This window comes from Hylobates moloch, unplaced genomic scaffold (assembly GCF_009828535.3).
Source record: "Hylobates moloch isolate HMO894 unplaced genomic scaffold, HMol_V3 SCAFFOLD_12, whole genome shotgun sequence".
NCBI lineage: Eukaryota > Metazoa > Chordata > Mammalia > Primates > Hylobatidae > Hylobates > Hylobates moloch.
In genome coordinates, this window is record NW_026652287.1 from 19,084,496 (window position 1) to 19,103,843 (window position 19,348).

Consider the following 19,348-nt stretch of genomic DNA (forward strand, 5'->3'; position numbering starts at 1 on the left):
TGTGTCTACTCAGCAAGGAAGTGGCAGAGCTCAGACTTGATCTCCAGACCGGCTCTAGAGCCTCCCACCCCACCCACCAGCCCCAACTATGTTATACTAGCAAACATCACTCAAGAAAAAACTCCTGGCCGGGCGCAGTGGCTCAGGCCTGTAATCCCAGCACTTTGTGAGGCCGAGGTGGGTGGATCACTTGAGGTCAGGAATTTGAGACCAGCCTGGCCAACATGGTGAAACCCCGTCTCTACTAAAAATACAAAAAAATAGCCAGGCTTGGTGGCGCATGCCTATAGTCCCAGCTACTTGGGAGGCTAAGGCAAGAGAATCACTTGAACCCAGGAGGCGGAGGTTGCAGTAAGCCAAGATCATACCACTGCACTCCAGCCTGTGTGACAGAGCGAGACTCTATCTCAAAAGAAAAGAAAAAGAGAAAGTCTCAGGCCCTCATTAAACCTGGGGTGTGTAAGCGTTTACTGACTGCATGACTTTGGCCCTTCTGACTCATCCAGACCATGAACCCAAGATCTGCAGGGTTCCTTCAGAAACCGAGAGAATGAATAACAAATCATAATGACGAACACTGCTGGCCCTTCAGAATTGGCACAGCATGTGCTCATAGAAGGCCCTGTCATGTGTATGTTTCGTTGTTCCCATTGTACAGATGAGGAAGCCGATATGCATAGGTGAAGTAAGGCCCCTCAGGGCGGGCTTGTGTGTCAGAGCCATGTGTTTCCACCCCTCTGAGTCCCTCTGAAGGAGCACTGCCCTCCCAGGTTCTGGAAGGGGACATCAGCTCTGGGCTTCCCGAGTATGTCAAAGATGAGCACGAAGGGACCCTTCCCCAGTGCCATGGGAGATGGGCCGAGGCTTCAGAGGGGACAGAATTCGCACAGGAGCCTCATAGAAAGACCCTGTCATGCAGTGGCAGCTTACGGGGGTATAGGCAGTGCCAGCGGAGCAACAGGATGCCGGGGCTCCCAGAGAGGAGCAGCGTCAGAGCTCTTAACCACCCCAGGGGCTGAAAGGGCAGGGGAAGGAAGTGATGTTCCTGGGGTCCAGTGAGGACAGGAGCCTAGGAGCAGCTACCAGTGGGCACTGCAGTGTGGAGGGACACAGCCCCTGCCAGAGGACAGCAGCAAAGCTGGAAGAAGGGGCTGGGGACAGAACAGCTGCAGCTCTCTTCTCCTGCGGCCGTCTGCTCTCCGGCCACGGCCTCCCATCAGGCCATCCCACCTGTCGGCCACAGGCCCAAATTGTCCCTGTGACACATTCAGTAGGGTTCAGCCTTCCGGGGATGGAGCAGGACAGAGGATGGATGTGGAGGGACCAGACAGAGAATGTCCAGCGTGTATGGTGACCTACGTACATGTCAGGGCATGTTGCCAGGGGTAGGGGTTGTGTTTTCCTGGGGACAGGAGCAGCCCTGAGAAACAGTGCCCGGGTTGGAGAGGATGCTGATATGGTCCTGGATGTGACCCATCCACAGGAATCAGGGCCAAGCACAGCAGAGTATCAGACCTCCCTGCTGGCCTCACCTGTGTGGACCAGGAAGAGGGGGCAAGAAGGTGGCCTAAGTTTGGAGCCAAAGAGTCTGAATTCCTCATTGCATTTTTCAGCAGTATTTTCCAAAGAAACATGATAATCCCTTGAAAACAAAAGAACACACTCTGTAGAATACAGCAAGATGTCAGATGGGGATTGTTTTTTAACTAAGAATCCGTGGAACTTTGTCTTCCAGTATGGCTGGCCTCGGAGGGACTGGGAACGCCTGGTAATTGTATTACCTGGTCCCAGTATGGCTGGCCTCGGAGGGACTGGGAACACCTGGTAATTAATTGCGTTTGTGTCTGGCAAGAGGATCTTTTGTTTTCATCAGATTTTCTAGGAGGTCATGGGCCCCAAAAGGTTTAGGAACCACCAGCTTAGGAAAAAGAGCATCAACTTTGGAGTCAGCAAGACCCAGATTCTGCATTCTGGCTGTGTGTCCCAGGACAAGACCCGGATCCCACATTCTGGCTGTGTGTCCCATGGCAAGACCCGGATTCTGCATTCTGGCTGTTGCCCTGGGGCAAGTCGCTCCGCCCTGTGGGCTTCTGTTTTCTCATTTGAAAGATGTTGTTAACAGGGGTACCCCTTCTGGAATTGATTTGACAGTGATCAGGGAAGTAACAAAAGCCATAGTAGCAACTTTCCTTACTGGGGACCAGGAACTCTTCTAAATCCCTTGCAGTGAGGGGTCTCATGTCATTCACACACCACCCCTATGAGTGAGATGCTATTCATCTCCCCATTCTACAGATGAGGGAACTGAGGCACACAGAGATGAAGCACCTTGCCCAAGGTCACACAAGTAGTGAATGGTTGAATTTGGACAATACTCAGGTTTACCTCTCTATCCGTCCTTCCCTGGGAGTGTGACACTGGTTTGGGAAAGTGAGGTGATGCCTGGAGTGTGTCCAGCACAGAGCAGGCGTGCTAGAGATGTCAGTCTCTCTCACCCACTGAGGCACCCTTTGTCCGGTTGATGTCTCTGGGACACAGGAGGTGCCCACAGCAGCCTCAAATGTTCAGAATAGGCCTGCTGGCCTCCTGCCCTCCTGGCCAGACCATTCTCCCCACCCTGTGCCCTTTTCCCATGGAGAAAAATACTCAGTTCATTTGTGTCAAAATCCGCATTGTTCAGAGTTCCCAGGGCCCTGGCAAGACCCTAAGGGCAGGTGGTGTCCGTGCCCAGTTCCCTCCCCTGGCTCTGGCCTCGGCCCTGAACTCTGCCAGGAAGGCACTCAGATCTCAGGTGGAGGCTGCCGAGCTCTGAGGCCACAACAAAGAGCTCCCTGCAGAATGTGGGCCACAGAATGAAAGGCAGGCATCTTAACCATTCAGCAGGGCCTGGCAGGAAGATGCCAGTGACACCGTAGCCTGTGAGCCACACTCAGGGACAGTGGGAAGTGGCCAGAGCAGATAGAGTGGAGCTTTGGCACCAGCCGAAGCCCTTGATGTGGTCGGTGCCCCACCAGCGTAAATTACCCTAGAGTGCCCCTGCCCCTGGGCTCAGCTTCCCAGCTCCCAGGACTGGCCTCATCTCCCCTGGGTCCCTAAGGCACCTAGGTTATAGTAGAACGTTCAATTTGTAGTTCCTCTGGTTTCCTCCCACATCCCAAAGCCATGCACGCTAGGTAAATTGGCACGTCTCAGTGGTCCCAGAGTGGGTGAGTGCAGTTATGTGTGTGATCGGTGCCCTACCCGGGGTGGGTTCCCTCCCAGTGTCCTGAGCTGCCAGGAGAGGCTCTGGCCACCTGCAGCCCTGAACTAGAATCGTTGGGTAAATCATTATCTTCCTTGTTTTTACTAATCTGTCTTAAAGGTATATATAGCTCACATTTATTTCAGTGTTTAATATTTAGACGTTTTGGTGTCTTTATTCAGAAGTTTGGTGATGTTTTTGTTACTAGAAATACATTTAGTGTATGTAGGAGTTTAGCTCTTGTTTACATCCATTAGCCTGTGGTAACATTGAGTTTGTTATACATCTTTTCACTAAAAGTTGCGAGATTTCCAAGAACCTACGAACCTGTCAATTTACTGTACTGTCGCAATCCTGTTTTAGAGATGAGAAAACTAAGGCACAGAGAGGGCAAGTAACTTGCCCAAGGGCACCCAGCTACTGACCACAGAGCCAGGATTCAAACCTGTGTTTTCCACCATCCTGCTATACCGACTCTTTGTATCAGCTGATCTGAGCGGCTGCCCCTTGCATTTTACCTGAATGTGTCCTCATACCCGTTCTGTGACCTCAGGCAAGTTGCTCTGCCTCAGCTCTGTCATTGGTACGATGGGGCCACAGCGCCCACCTCGTTAGGGAAACGGTGGGGCTCCAAGGGGAGGATGCCTATAAAGGAGATGGCGCACAGCTCCTGGCGCATCACGTGCAGTCAACAAATAGGATTGGCGAGGGGCCTCATTGTCCTTTGGGCACTCACTCTTCCTTTTCTGAGTTGCCAAAAACACTCCCACTTTCTTTGCATTCCAGTCAGGCCAGGCTAAGGGAGGATGCTCTCTGGGCAAAGGACCAAGACACAGAGACGAGCCCTGATGTTTATAAGCCTGGGCAGTAGCGTGTGTCTGTGTGTGTGTTTCTGTGTGTGTGTAGTAAGTAGGTTGGGTATGCCTGACACATAAGCATTGCTTGGGATGTGTGTGTGTGTGTGTGTGTGTGTGTGTGTGTGTGTGTGTGTGTATGTGTGTAGGGGAATAGGTATGCCTGACACATAAGCATTGCTTAGGACCTGTGTGTTTGGGGGTGGGGTAAGGAGGAGGACAGGTATGCCTGACACATAAGCATTGCTTGGGATAGGATGTTTACATCTGGCCACAGATGCCACCTGTTCTCCCTTGTCTCCAGGGCATAGCACAGAGCCTGGCACTTAGTAGGAGCTTATTAGTGCCCAGGTGCCATGAAGAGGAGGAGGAGGACTCGCTGCTCAAACAGCAACCATAATGTCCTGCCTTCCAAGGCAGTTACAAGAACTCATTATGCTCCACGACCAGGCTCAAGCTCTCTGCTTATCCAGGTTCCTTATTGGCAGCCAAAAGAAGCTTGTTGTAACCCCCAGCCCCTCCCCAGCAAGCGGAAGCCTTCATTTTATCCATTGTCCCTGTATAATGGCAGGGCATTATATTTTTCCTTGCAAGTTGATGCTTGCAAAACACCTGTCAAATTGAACAGCGAAGGACAGGGCTTTGAAAGTCATTGTAAAAGTTGGCCTGAGTAGGCAAAGACCTTGACAGGAGACAGAGATGCTTTCAAAAGGGAATAGCAAGACAGACGTTTTCCACCAAACTACCCTCCCCGTCTCCCCTGTCCTCTTCCTGCCCCTGCCCACTGCCCCACGCCTCCCTCCCTTCCTTGCTGGCCAAGAATCAGGTTTCTCATCTCCAGCACAGCAGCCCCGTGGTAGGTGAAGTGCTATTCTTCACTGCCTTGCATGTGGGAGTTTGAAAAGAGAGAGCAAGGAGGGAAGAAAGAGGAAAGTCCGCCGCTGGCTGTGTCCTTTTCTTCCCGAGCATGTTACAAACCAGCAGGGTCACGGCATCGAGAAGCTTTCAGGGCCGCGGCAGGCCACAGTACCTGCGAGCGCAGCCGAGAGAATATAATGGTATGGAAGAAATCCGTGCGCAGAACCCTCTGTTTTACAGCACTCACAGCCAGGGAGGCCAGGCAAACAGGCTTTTATTTGGCCGGGAGCGTGGCTCTGCTTCCCGTGTTGTCTTATTCCAGCTGGGGAGGACTGATGGGCTGTGGTTAGCGTCTCTACCTTTCACCTCCAGAGCTGGGAGCGCAGACATGACCAGCATGGCAAATGGCTGGCAGTGGCGCCTTCCCCCACCTGCCCAAGCCAGGCTGGGCTGGGGCGGGAGATCTATGAGCAGAGCGCCCAGAGAAGCGCTCTTCCGGCACAGACAGGTGGCTGTCCCCATGGGTCGCCGGCCACTAGCAAACAGTCACCCTCCCAGCCTCACGGGGGGCAGGGAAGGAGCCTGCTTGCTAGATCCCTGGTCCCAGCAGCCCCCACTGACCCCGGCCTCCACTGCCTCCCAGCCAAAGTGTCAAAGATGCAGCTTTTCCCCCACACCCCTCCTTCTCGTGATTCCCTTGTCATGCCCCTCCCCTGGTCCTCCTCGACTACCACAACCTGCCATCAGGTGCTCACGTGTGCAATTAAGATCCTTCTCCGTGTGACACTTTATCCTTTGAGGGGGTCCAAGGCCCTTTGCCCACCCTGCCTGGACCCCACATCTAACACAGAGAGGAGGCACTCAGTGACCATTTGTGGGGTGAAAAAAAAAATGAACATACATAAGAACCTAATCATCAGAATGATGATTAGAATTTAATTGAGCATCTAATAGGTGCTGGACACTGTGTGAGCGTTAACTCGGTTCGTCTTCACAGTTCACCCCACAAGGAAGGAAGCCGGGGCTCAGAAAAGCTGGCTAATGTGCTCCAGGCCCCACACTTAGCCAGGTGTGCAGTTGGCACTGGAGCCCTGTGTGGTCGAAGCCAGATATTCCTAACTGGGTGCTTCAAAGCACTGCTGGTCTGAAAAGGCAATCACATTAAGTTCTTATAAAGATCGAGTCAGAGGAAAAGGAAAGAAAGAGGGCAAGAAAGCTTTGTCATGGACCTACCATGTGCAGAGAGTCATACCGGCTGGTTTTACATAGCTCGGTCTCATTTCAGGCTCACAGCTCCCTGAAGAACAGCGTTGCTCCCATTTTACTGAAGCACAAACCCAGGGCAGTCTAGTGCCCAGCCTGAAGGCATACAGGTCTGGACACTACAGAACTGTAGTTAATGTCTATACCTGGGTGTTCCATCGTACCCTGTATCCTCAGCACCTCCTAAATCCCAAATTGCCCTCTCTTTATTGGATCTGGGCTCCTGATCCAGGTACAGCAGCAGTTGCAAACCACAGCCTACAGTCTATTTTTATAAATAAAGTTGTATTGGAACACAGGCATGCCCATTTGTTCATATATCGTCTAGGGCTACTTTCTTCCACTGCAAGGACAAAGCTGAGTGGTTGTGACAGAGACCCTATGGCCCACCAAGGCTAAAGTATTTACTTTCTGGCTCTTCAAAGAAAGGTCTTGCAGCCCCTAGGCCTTATGAAGTGGCTGCCCTTATTTTATCCAAAAGCCAGGGGTGGCTAGTTCCTCCCACGGTGACTCCCCGCTTTCTCAGAGCATATAACTCTAGAGGCATCATAACTGCACCCCCAGTGCCCTGCAACTGGAGTCCTGTGCTTAGATCTCCAGCTTCCCTGGATAGGAGGCCCCATTCATTCATTCAACAGTTCTTCACTGATGACCTTATTATCAAGCTGTGCTCTAGGCACTGAGGGCAAAGCAGTGTACAAAAGAGAAAGTCCTCCCTCATGGAGCTGATATTTGAGTGAGAGAGACAAATGATTGCCCCCCTCCCCTGCCCCACCAAAAAAAATAAATAGCAACAAAGTTCTAATGATACCAAGTCCTGTGGTGGAAATTAGAAAGGGTAACATATGGTTGGATGCAGTGGCTCACACCTGTAATCCCAGTGCTTTGAGATGCCGAGGCAGGAGGATCACTTGAGCCTAGGAGTTTGAGACCAGCCTGAGCCACATAGTGAGACCCCGTCTCTAAAAAAAACTTTAAATTAGCCAGGCATGGTGGCGCACACCTGTAGTCGCAGCTACTTGGGAGGCTGGGGTGGGAGGATCGCTTGAGCCCAGGAGTTCGAGGCTGCAGCAAGCCATGATTACGCCACTGCACTCCAGCCTGGGCAACAGAGCAAGACCCTGTCTCTTTAAAAAAAGAAAAGAAAAGAAAGGATAGCATAATGAGCTCTTCAGGACCAGAGAGGGAAAAGAGAGATTCCAAATATGGTGGTTGGAAAGTCTTTCTGCCAAGTCAGCATTTCTGTGTGATTCAAAGGGACCAACCAGCCAAAAATCTGGGGAGAACCATCCCAGGTAGCAGAAGCCACAGGTGCCAAGGTCCTGGTCAGAGTGTGTTCAAAGCAGGCAGAGAAGCCAGCAGGGCTTCCTCCTGGGGCCTTGTCTGGCCTGGCAGGAAGCCCAGCTCGTATTCAAGGTGCAGTGGGAAGCTCCCAGAAGATTTGAGGAGAAGAGTCTCAAGACCCGATTCACACTGTCAGACCTCATCCCCTGCATTGTAGAGGGGCAAGAATGGAGGGCAGAGGTCCCATCCAGGCCAACAAGGGCCATGGAGCAGAGGCTGTGGAGGTGGGGAAGCAGGTGGATTGAGCATTTTGCATAGAGCCAGCCAGACTTGCTTCTGGAAGGCAGAAAAATCAAAACTGGTGCATAGGTTTTTGCTCCAAGCCACTCACAGGATGGTGGTGCTGCGTGGTGAGCAGAGGCCCAGGAAGCTGGGAAGAACAGGTGGCTGGGCGGGGGTGTTCTGAACATGTTGAAGTTGAGACACCTATTAGGACTCCCCTCGATGTCAGGCAGATAGATCTATGAGTTGGGAGCTCAGGGGCGAAGTCTGGGCTGAGATATAAATTTGGAAGTCATCAGCAGACAGATGATATTTAAAGCCTGCAAGAGTTCACCCCCCTCCCCACTTCCATAACTTAATCATTCACAGGACCGTACATTTTCAAAAGACTAGAGACCGAGAGAGCCCGTTATCCCCACCTCAACCCTTGCAAATAGGCTGCCTTGATCTTGCCCATGAAAACATAATCATCGGGCTTTAAAACTCACAGTCAGGAAAGTTCAAGCAAGGATGTGAAGCCACAGAATTTATTATTCAAAATATCCCTTGGTGGTGGTTCCTTCCATCCACCTGGAGACAGAGGTTTTCTGTAAGCTTCCCATTTTCATTCCTTCACCTGGGTCCTTCTCGTTTTCTCCTGAAGACTTGACTGTGGCAGCCCTTCCTCCAGAGGTGTTGAAGGCCTAAGCAGGAGGCGGGCAAAGAGGGAGACTGTCCCAGATTGCCATAGCGGGTCCTGACAGGAAAGGCCGAGACTGAGTGGGGCGTGGGGATATGCGGGTGATTTATCCCTGACCTCTTTGAAATGATCACTTTTCAGCCAAAAGTGGTGGCTCATGCCTGTAATCCCAGCACTTTGGGAGGCCAAGGTGGGTGGATCACTTGAGCCCAGGAGTTCGAGACCAGCCTGGCCAACACGGTGAAGCCCTGTCTCTTCTAAAAATACAAAAATTAGCCAGGCGTGGTGGCGTGCACCCATAATCCCAGCTACTCAGGAGGCTGAGGCAGGAGAATCACTTGAACCTGGGAGACAGAAGTTGCAGTGAGCCGAGATTACACCACTGCACTCCAGCCTGGGCAACAGAGTGAGACTTAGTCTCAAAAAAAAAAAAAAAAGAAAAAAGAAATGATCACTTTTTGTGTTCAGGGTGGTGTGTTTTAACCTATCTCCAGCTCCTGGTCACATTGGGAAGTGGTTCCAGGAGAGGTTAAGGTTGCCTGGGAAACCCACTCTTTCTCACACCCCTGGCTACCTCAGCTGCTGGAGGCTGAATCCAGAGGAGGAAAATCAAGGAGAGGGAATTCTTTTGGTCAAAGCAGTTCCCAAGTGTGCGCCCAAGTGGTGCACATGGCTGGCCATGCAGGGAGCCACGATCAGAGAGCAAAATCCTTCTCCCTGCAGCGGTGCAGGGAGGCTGGGGGGCCTGGAGGCCAGCTGGAGCAGGTATCGCCCAGTCACCCCCTCCTACTTCCTTCCACTCCCCACGCCTGAGCCTCGCTTGGCAGTGTTTTGGAAATAATTCCAAGTGCTTCGGCAATATCCCGCACACTCTCTTCCCCTTCCCCCGGGAGCGGCTGTCCGTGTGGGGAAGGTACTTGCTCCCAATCCAGCTAAATTGTTATTGACTTGTGTTCTCTGCGTTCCGCAAACATTTCACTCAGCCGTCGCCAGCAAGGCCAGGAATCCCTGCTAGGGCTAACGGGGAAGCCAGCTGTGCCGGGCCATTTCTCGTGCTCTTCCTCATCGATCACGGAATTAAACTGACAGAAGGAGAATTTCAGAGTGTCTTGGGAGGGGCAGGGGCTGGGCCGGGATTGGACAAGGGTTTGGGGACTTGGGGACCACAGTGCTAGAAACAGGGACAGGAGGAGGGTAGGCTTCCCTCCAGGGTTGTAGCTGGTGGTAGGGGGTGGCCAGTTTTATTTCTGAACTGTAGGCTGGCCCAGCCTGGAGAAACCCAAGGAAAACACACAGACAAGGTTTTTATTACTGCTTCATGACCACAAGTGAAACTAGTGGCGTTTGGTAGACAGAGAGGAGAGAGAGAAAAGAGCAGAGACCACACTGGCAAGTTGTCGGCTGAAATTAGATCTTTATTTTGCGTACCAGATATGAAAACAATAGTTTTGAATGAATCATCACTATTTTCCTATTGGAAGATTTGACCTGAAAATCAAGATTCTGACCTCTTCTGAAAAATCAGATTTGGCCAGCCTGGTTCCACATTCCCACAGGGCACCAGGCCCAAGGAATGGCTGCACGTTTATACGAAGGCTGGATTTCCCCTTCCCCACAATGCGTAGCCCTCCCTGTAGTCTCCGCCGACCCCCTGGACTGTTTGATGCCATCATATCTGTCGACCCTCAAGCCTTTGCACTTACACAGCCTGGTACAGACACCACTATACCTTGGCCCTATGAGATGTTACCAGCTGCTCCCTTTCAGCCTCTGCTTTCCAACCCAGGGCCTATGCCAAAAGAAAAGAGATCAGTAACTAATGTGGACCAAACCCTAAGACTTGGGAGATTCCTCCAGACCTGAGGCAGAGGAGTAGGAGATGCCTTCCCACCTTTCCTGGTTCTTTTTCCCTTTTCCCTCTGCAGTGAGTCACCTTCACCGGGACACTCCCCTTGCTTCCCAGCCCGCACAGGTCTCCCAGTATCTGTAACTAATACAAACACGTGAGACCAAGTCTAGAAGCCCCCAGGCATAGCTCACGCCCACAGCCCTAGCTCAGGATAACTCCATGGGTATCCGGGCTGCAGCACCTTCACTGGCCCCTGTGTATGGGGTTGTGCATGGCCAGTCATAGAATTCTGCACACACACGAGACACCCAGAGCACAGAGGGAAGTTACTCCACCCACCGACCCAGAGTCCAGCCACTCAGGGAGCCCAAGTCCTCAGCACCAAGATTAATAACATCCGTCATCATAGCAGTCATAATATCCCCTGCCCACCCCAGGCCATTTGCATCAGAACCTCTGGAGGTAGGATCCAGGCATCAGTGGGTTCCTAGCTGATTCCGTCAGACAGCTGGATTGAGAACCAGTGGCCTTTGAAAAGGAAATTGCTGCTACATGGCCCGGGTCTGTTCATGCTTTTCCTGTTGAGACCTCCCCCTCCTAGGGAGGCTGGGCTAGTGTCCCCCGCTGCAGGGCAGGCTTTGCTAGCAAGGCTGGAGCCAACCCTATCTGATCAGCTCAAGGTCCTGCTTGGAAAGTGTGGCCACTTGACTCTTCAGAGCCCTAGTGGGGCTGCTTCCTCATCTGAAAAGTGGGACAATGATGTTACCCAGCTGGTGGAATTTATGTAGGAAAGTCCAGAGCCAGCCTGCTGCTTAGAGCCAGCAGGCGCCTGAGGAGTGGTCCCTGTGGCTCGCCCCTCAGCCTTACCTTAGGCAGCTGGATTTCCCCTTTGCTGGGCACTGCCTGTCCTCTGGGGTGGCCTTACAGGACCCTTTGATTGTTAGCTTTCATGTTTGCCTGGCATCTCAACGGGCCAGGCCCTGGGCTAAGTGCTCTCCTCTTTATCTCATCAAATCCCCTGTGGTGGGTGCTACTACTGTGTCCTGTCTACAGAAGGGTAACTTTGGTAACTCAGAGAAGGGTGGGACCACCAAGTGGCAGCACTCAGGTCCCACCTCGTCCTGTCCACCCTGAGCCCCAGTGTGGCCCCTGTGGCTGGTGGTTTAGTTTATCCTGTGGAGTTTTGTTCACTGCCATATTGCCAGCATCATTCCTGGCACATAGAATATGCTGGGTCATGCTTGCTAAGAGTGACTGAAGGCAGGAACCCTTACGGTCCCCATGAGATAAGCAGAGCAGGCACTGTCCCCATTTAACAGGTGGGAGCACTGAGGTAAGGAGCTTAGCAGCTCCTGGGAGTCCCACAGTGGCAGAGGCCAGTCTGCGGCCCAGGCTCCTGCCCACCCGCTCTGCACAAGGACCCTCTCAGATCATACCTAGTTCTTAGAAGGACTCGCTGTGTTTTAAAAAGGCACAACTGGCTGGACGTAGTGGCTCACGCCTATAATCCCAGCACATTAGGAGGCCAAGGCGGGTGGATCACTTGAGCTCATGCCCAACATGGTGAAATCTCATTTCTACTAAAAATACAAAAATTAGTTGGGCCTGGTGGTGCACACGTGTAATCCCAGCTACTTGGGAGGCTGAGGCACAAGAATCGCTCGAACCCGGAAAGCAGAGGTTGCAGTTGAGCCGAGATCGCTCCACTGCACTCACCTGGACAACAGTGTGCGATTCTATTTAAAAAAAAAAGGCACAGCCCTAAAACAGCCTCCTGTATCAATAAAGGGACATTGGCTTGGTCTTAGGAGCCAGGCCAGTCTCCTGAAGAGTACCCTTTATTCTGTGTGTACCTAATGTGTGCCTGCTGTACACAGAGCCCTGAGATGCAGACCCATCTGGGTAGGAGAGCTCTGCCCGTGGGGCCTGCAAGATCTGAAGCCAGGGAGGACAGGGAGAGACCCAGGCAGAGCTACCAGCAGCTGAGGGTGGGGGTCTGGCTCAGCCAGCCTTCCAGAGCAGTCAGCCTCCCAAGCCAGGCCAGCCTCCGGGTGCCCAGTCCCCTGCAGTACCCGCACCATGGCACCTTCATACTCCCCAAGGGTGGGAGCTACAGGTGGCTGGTGTCCCCCAGCAGCCTAGGACTGCACACCACTGAGTCTGAAGATTGTGGTGCCTCATTCTGGCCTCCACACTCTGCCCCAACCTTCTTCCTCCCCTCGCCCACCTGTGCCTCTGCCCCCAGCCCTTCACCCTGGCCTCTTGGAACCAGTTCTGTCTCCGACTTAGCAGAGTTTGTCAAAGCCTTGCCTATCCTCTGTCTCGGGAAGTAGCAACTCAGGAGCCTCCAGGAACAGGTAGAAAAGCCCCGGTAGGTGAGGCTTCCTGTCTCCAGGGGCAGCTAGTGCACAGCGTCGTCAGTTACCTGTAGGCAGGGAGGGGACAGGTCTGCCACACTCACAGGTTAGCCATTCAGGTTCAAGAGAAACTAGAGGTGCAGATTCTCATGTAGCATCTCCCTGTTTTTGAACATTAGTCACTGATTTCTGTATTCATGGCAAATCATGTCAGCAAATCCAGACGCTCTTCTGTGGGCCCACAGTGGGAGGCCCTGCTCCATCCCATTGGTCCATTGGTCACTTTTTTTTTTTTTTTTTTTGAGACCGAGTCAAGAGCTGCTGTTGCTATCCTCCTGTTATAGAGGAGGGGAGCGGCCCACCCTCATGCTCTCAGTACAGATTCCATCAACAGCAGTGAGAATGACCAGCCTGTATTGACAGCTTGCCGTGTGCTAGGCACTATTATGAAGGCCTTACATACAGATATTCATTCTTTTAATACCCTTACACACCCTAGGCGTGTAAATTTCATCACCATTCAGTAGCTGCAGAAACTGAGAGCAGCCCAGAGAGGTGAAGTAACTTACCCGAGGTTACCCAGCCAGGAGCAGCAGGGTTTGATCCTGGCAGCTCACCCACCCAGCACCCTGCATCTAGCACCCTCCACCCTGCACCTCAGGCCTCTCCGCTCAGAATCCAGCCCTGGGCTTCCTGGCCCAGTGCTTTTCCCCTCCCCGAGCTGTTCACTGCTGCCTCTTCCCAGGGTTCCTTTCAGAACTCCCTTCTCCCCTTATCAGCCACGCTCTTCTCCCCCGGCTTGCCTGTCCTCAACGTCTGCTCCCGGAACAAAACCCCAAGAAGTGCTTTCTCTTGTCCTCCCCCCACCGCCCTTTCTCCCTGCCTGCGCCTTTCTCCCTGCCTGCCTGTGCCTCCCATGCAGGGCCGACAGCGCCAGCCAGGGAAGGGAGAGACACAGGCTGGCATTCTGTCAAGGAATTAATTGAAAAATAAAATCATTAGGTGGGAACTCCAGAAATGCAAAAACGGTGGTTGGAGGTTGGGGGGGAGGGGGGCAGGACTGGGGGGTTGTCGGGGGACGGCTGAGCTTTTTGTCAAGTTAATTTCTCGGGTATTGATGTTTGGTGACATTCACTTGTTGTTTATCTTCGGGTGCAGCTGTAATACTGAAAGAAAATGCACAGCTTGTTTCGTTTATTTATTTTACACCTTTCTCCGGTTCTGCATTATGTTTGTTTGGTGAAAACCCACTGAGGCTTTTGAAGTCGGGGAAGTGGGATTTCAGCAGCTGTTCCCTGCAAACAGGGTGCTCCTCAAGGAAGCAGGGCCATCGGGAGGTGCGGGGTGTCATTTGGTGGGAACTCAGGGCCTGACGTGACCTCCAGGGGGCAGTTGGGGGCCCAGCCTGAACCCTGGCAGATATGCCAGGCCCAGGAGCACGGAGGCTGGCTTATGATACATGAGTACATAGTTGGCAGGTAAAGGAATGAGATGTTTTGGTTCATCAAGGCCACAAAGCCAGGGTCTGTGTAAGAGCCCCCGCCCCGTGAACGCTCACTGCCCCAATGACCAAGAGAGACACAAAGTCAACACCTTTCCTATCAATAATAGTAACACAGATGTTAGTCTCAGCGCCATCGACTGAGCCCTAACCAGGGGCTGGGCATTGCCCTTTTTACTCATTTCAGCCTCACCACAACCCCTAGTATTTCCATTTTACAGGTTAGAAATTGAGGCACAACTATCTGGTTCTTTCTCCATCTCCCCCTGCCAGACCAGAAAGCCTTAGGTGGGGCCGAGCCAGGCTTGTTCCCCACCATGCCCGACCCAGAGCAGGTGCTGCAGGTGTCTCCATCATGTGAGGGGATGAGAGCAGGAATGAAGGCTCTGAACAACTGCTCTTGGCCTCATCTCACCTGCTGTTTGTCTTTCAGCAACCTACACTACTTGACCCTCAATTTTCCCTGTCATTCACTCCCTCAGTCTCTCAGCACACATTTATTGAGCATCTACTATGTGCCAGGCACAGTTCTGGGCATTGGGAATGGAACAGTGGACAAAACAGGCAGAAACCCCTGCCCTCCTAGAGCGGACCTTCCAGCCAGGAAGACAGATAATAAAGTGGAAACATGACACGCAGTGAGACTGGGAGACATGCTGTGGGGGAAGTGGACAGGAAAGGGATTAGGAAGTATACATCAGGGCACTCTGGAAGACTTGGGATTTTAAATAAGGAGGGAAGCTTCACTGAAAAGGTAAGGCCCCTGAGTGGCTCTGCGGAGGAAGAGCATTCCAGACCAAGGGAACAGCAGGTGCAAGGCCCTGAGGTGGGAGTGCTGGAAGCCAGGAGCCAGCAAGGGGCCCGAGTGCCTGAGCAGAGTGGGAGGGAAGCAAAGAGGTGGCAGGGCCTGCTCAGTGGCCCTGGCAGCCGACGTGACAGTTTTAGCTTTTCCCCAGGTGAGATGGTGCCCCTGGAAGCTTGAGCAAAGGAACGGCATGCCGTGATGGAGGATTTAACAAGCTCCCTCTGGCTGCCGTTGGAGACCAGACTCCTGGGAGCGGGGGCAGAGGAAGCCAGAGGCAATGGTGGCGCGGCCCAGGGGTGCAGGAGCATGGGGAAGAAGCGCCCCAAGTCCAGGTCCATCTTAAAGGTTGAGCCGACACAATAGATGGGGCTAGAACTCACTCCTCGCCAGTCCCTCCAAGTTGTCAGGATGTGGGAGAGAAGAAAAAATCCCATGCCGCCACCGCTGGCCATCCCTTAGACCCCAGGCCAGGCCTTGCCCAGGAAGGCAGGGACCCTGCCCCAGGAGTGAGCTGCCATCCCCAACTCATGTTAGCAGATGGGAGGGGTGCCAGTGATCACCTGCAGGCCCTGTTTTGTTGCGTTCTATTTTCCAGCTCCTATTACCTGCCCACAAATTCAATTTCCAGAGGCCATGGTGCACCTCCAGGGCTGGTGATTATAAGGAAACCAAGAGTGTCTAGGAGAGCGCAAGGAAGGAGAGGAAGCCGGAGTCTGAGCCCCAGGCCGCCAGCCCCCACCACCCCAGCCCACCCTGTCCCCCTCTCCCTTTTCATGATTAACAATGACGGGTACAGCTGCCAGGCCTTGAGGCTCCCAGGTGGCAGGCAGGTGGGCACCTCCCGCACCTTCTGCACGCTCGCCATGGGGCAGGCTCTGCTGTCTCTCTCTCACTCACCCTTGCTCCGTCCGCTCATTCCCCTTTCTGGGATATTTCACAAGCACTTGCTAGGTGCCAGGCAGTGTGCTAAGGCCAGGGACACAGCAGTGAGTGAGACAACATCCCACACAAAGAAAGGCCTGCAGCAGTGTGGGTAATAAAAAGTGCCAGGGGGTAGGGTGGCATTGGAGCTCAGGGGTAGAGGGAGAGGGAGATCTGGGTGCTGCCGGTGCAAAGGTCTTGAGCAGGGGGAGGTGGGCCAGCTCCAGTGATGCCTCCAGAGGAACTTGGGGCTTTCTTAGGGAGTGGTGGATCTGACGCACATGTTTTAGAGGGATCCCTTGGTGGGAGGGAGGTCTCTAGTGAGGGGCTAAGAGGTACTTGGATTGGGGTGCAGCCGTGGAGATGATGAGAAACGGGGTCAGTGTTTGAATTGATTTAGGAGGGATGAGATTGAAGAAACAGGCTCAGAGAGGTGAAATCGCTCGCCCAGGAACACGCAGAGAGAAACCAAGTCTTCATCTCTGGGCCAAGCACTGTGCTGGCCCTGGGGAGGTCTCAGCAGAAAAGGCTAGGCTGCTGCTGTGAGCTCCAGGGAGCTCACAGCCTGCGGATAAATGGAGGTAAAGGGCCTCAGGGTGATTTATGTGGGGAGGTGTTTGAGCCATGGAAAGGGAGGAGATTTGGACAGCCTCTTTACACTGCCTCTGTACAAATCAAGCCTTATCTGCGAGCAAGGCTGCCCATTGACAAGTGGTTAGACTAGCAGAGGGACTGACAGAGGAAGCCAGCCTGGATTCCAGCCTCCCCCAGCTTCGCTCTTTTCCCGGAGGGCCAAGGGGCCCCACACGTCCTCTCCTGCCACCATTGATCCCTTTGGAGTTCTCTGCGTAGAACCCAAGACTTTCATAAAAAGCAGAAAGACTGTGGGCTTAGGTGTGACTGGGGTTCGAATCCTGGCTCCACCACTTCCTAGCTGGGTGATTTCAGACCTGCCTGTCCGTGCCTCAGTTCCATCTCCTGCAAGAGGCAGCATACCACCTGCCTGTGGGGTTACTGACAGGAGTGGAGCCATGGCTCATGATGGTGCCTAATTAGGAGGTGCTTGTGGGGCTGAGCCCACCCTGCCCTTTCCTACCTCCATGCTTTTCTTCATGACCCTGAATCCCCTCTCCTCACAGAAAACTCCTCGGCATTCTTCAAAGCCCAAGTCAAATAGTCCTCCTCTTCAAAGCCACCTCTAATTGTCAGTCCCTCCATGCCTCCTCTGGAATCCTTGAGCTTTGCATCTGTTCTATTCACCCACCACTTATTGAGCACCTGCTGTATGCCAGCCATGTACTACACCATTAGCCTGGCCTCTAAGAAAACAGAAACAGCTTCTACTTGTCTCCCCAGCCATTGCCCACTGCTTGGCTCAGCCTCTCTGAAGGGTTTCAACTTCCTCCAAGCCAAGCTCTGACCTGCTGTGAGGAAGCAGCACAGGAGACCCTCTCCCTCTTTTTTCTGGAGGGAATACTTTCCCCTGCGGGTGGAAGATGGGGAGGGGATGGCCAGGGAAGCAGGAGAGTTTCTGGGGGTGCAAGGGAGGCAGCCCCGCCATGGTGATGCTGAGACTAACCCTAGTGTTTCTCTCCCCTACTCCTTGTCTTTCTTCATTGCCCCGTCCTCTCTCCCCCTCCCATTGTATCTTCTCTCCCTCCGCTCTCCCCTCACTTCCCTCTCTCGCATTCTCTCGCTTCTTTTCTGTCTCCCCGCACCCGTGTTCTGCTCATCTCTCCCCTCTCCCTCCTTCCTCTGTCATTTCTCTCTTCCTGCCTCCCAACCCTCTCGGCTGTTCTTTTCTCCTCTCTTGCCATCTGGGCTCCCACAGAGCCCCCGAAGAAAAAGCGGTCTGTGGTGTTGGACGAGATCCTGGAGCAGCTGGAAGGCAGTGACAGCGACAGCGAGGAGCAGACCCTTCAGCTGTGAGCTGGCACCGAGAGGGTGCGTGGCTCCGGGGCCCTGGGGACCGGGACAGCCGCTCCAGCTTCTGCACTCCCCACCATGTGGGCTGGGGGGCGGGGCGGGGAGCGGCAGGCGGCCCCACCCTGCGCTGGTCCAAGGTCAGAGGGGACAGGGGATGAAGAAGGCCTCAGGCCACTGCCCGGCAGCCCAGGCATCCTGGGTTTCACCAGTGACGCGTTCTAGCAGACACTGACTGCACACCCGCTCTGTAGCAGACACGGAAGAGTGCAACACAGGGAGTGAGAACCCCTGCTCCCCCTGTCCCCACCCCAGGAGAGTAAGGGGACGGTGGCCAGCTCTCTGGCATCAGGCTGCCTGGACATGAAACCCTGAAGCTGGGAGACCCTGGCCCAGTTTCCTTATCTCCTTGGGCCCAGCCTTCCCCTTGCTAGCTAGTTCTTACCTCATAAGGTTTGAGAGAGAAATAAATGCAGTAATGCATGAAGAGTGCCGGGCATGGTGCTGAGCCCTGTTCCTGCTCTGCCTCCAGGGCTGCTGAGCTAGAATTCCCACCTATGTCTTTCCAAGGGACTGTTCACGGCTTGGGACTTGGTCTCTGTCCTGCCCCATCCTCATCACTTGGGACCACAAGCCCTGGTTCAGTCACCCAGGGAAGCCTCCCAGCGGCTCATGAAGCATCGAGCTCCAAGCCCAGATGCCAAGCTCCCTGTCTGAGCTGAATGATGTCACTCATGGTGGCCGCGTTCTGCTCATGGGCCCAGAGCCCTGTGAAATGCATCAAGGTCCTCTCCACTGGCCAACAGCATCCCCAGGCTTCTCTCGGGCGCCTGTGTTCACATTTTCTCCAGCCTGAGACGCAGCCTCCTGCCTGGAAGGGCCTGTGCCAGCACCAGCCAGAGGGCAAGATGGAGAGGGCGGAGCAAGAACTGCACTGCATCTCACTGCGGTCTGAATCCAGACATCGCCATTCCCGAGGTGGGACCTCAGACTAATGGTGTCCTGTCTGAGCCTCCGTTTTTCTCTCTAGGAAATGGGGGTGATAATTGTGCCTACCTCAGATAGACAGTGCCAGAATTAAGTGAGTCAAGCCAAGTAAAGCCCAGAGAAGATTCTCATCAGCACTTTTGTTTGCTTCTTCATTTAGAATCACTGGGTGGGGCTCCAAGTGAGAGTTCGGGAATCTTCAGACTCTGTGCATAAAAGACGGTCTGCATTTTGGTGGGGATGAGGTTCCAGTCTTCATCCAGTTTTCGGAGTGGCCCAGAGCCCAGGCAAAGCCACACAGAGCTGGCAGCCTGCACGACCAAGCGTGCGCCTCGTGTCCTCTAGGGCAGGCACCCCCTTAGCCATGCAAGCTTATCCCTGAGAATTCGTGGAAACAAAAGACACAGAATGGCTCATTCCCCAGCCCTTTAATTTTAATTTTTTTAGAGACAATGTGCAGTGACATGATCATAGCTCACTGCAGCCTCAAGTGGTCCTCCCACCTTAGCCTCCCAAAGCTCTGGGATTACAGGTGTGAGTCATC

At 53.5% G+C, this 19,348-nt stretch overlaps 1 protein-coding gene across 1 annotated transcript in view; it reads left to right on the forward strand.

Annotated features, from left to right (window-relative positions):
* The window catches only part of RBM19 (RNA binding motif protein 19), a 141,091-nt gene extending 122,153 nt beyond the window's left edge, over positions 1-18,938 (forward strand). The window contains exons 24-25 of the mRNA XM_032168591.2: positions 17,726-17,838; positions 18,350-18,938. Of these exons, the coding sequence (XP_032024482.1) occupies positions 17,726-17,823 (98 nt within the window). The 3' untranslated portion in view covers positions 17,824-17,838; positions 18,350-18,938. The remainder of the gene's footprint in view (positions 1-17,725; positions 17,839-18,349) is intronic.
* Positions 18,939-19,348: the final 410 nt, after the last annotated feature.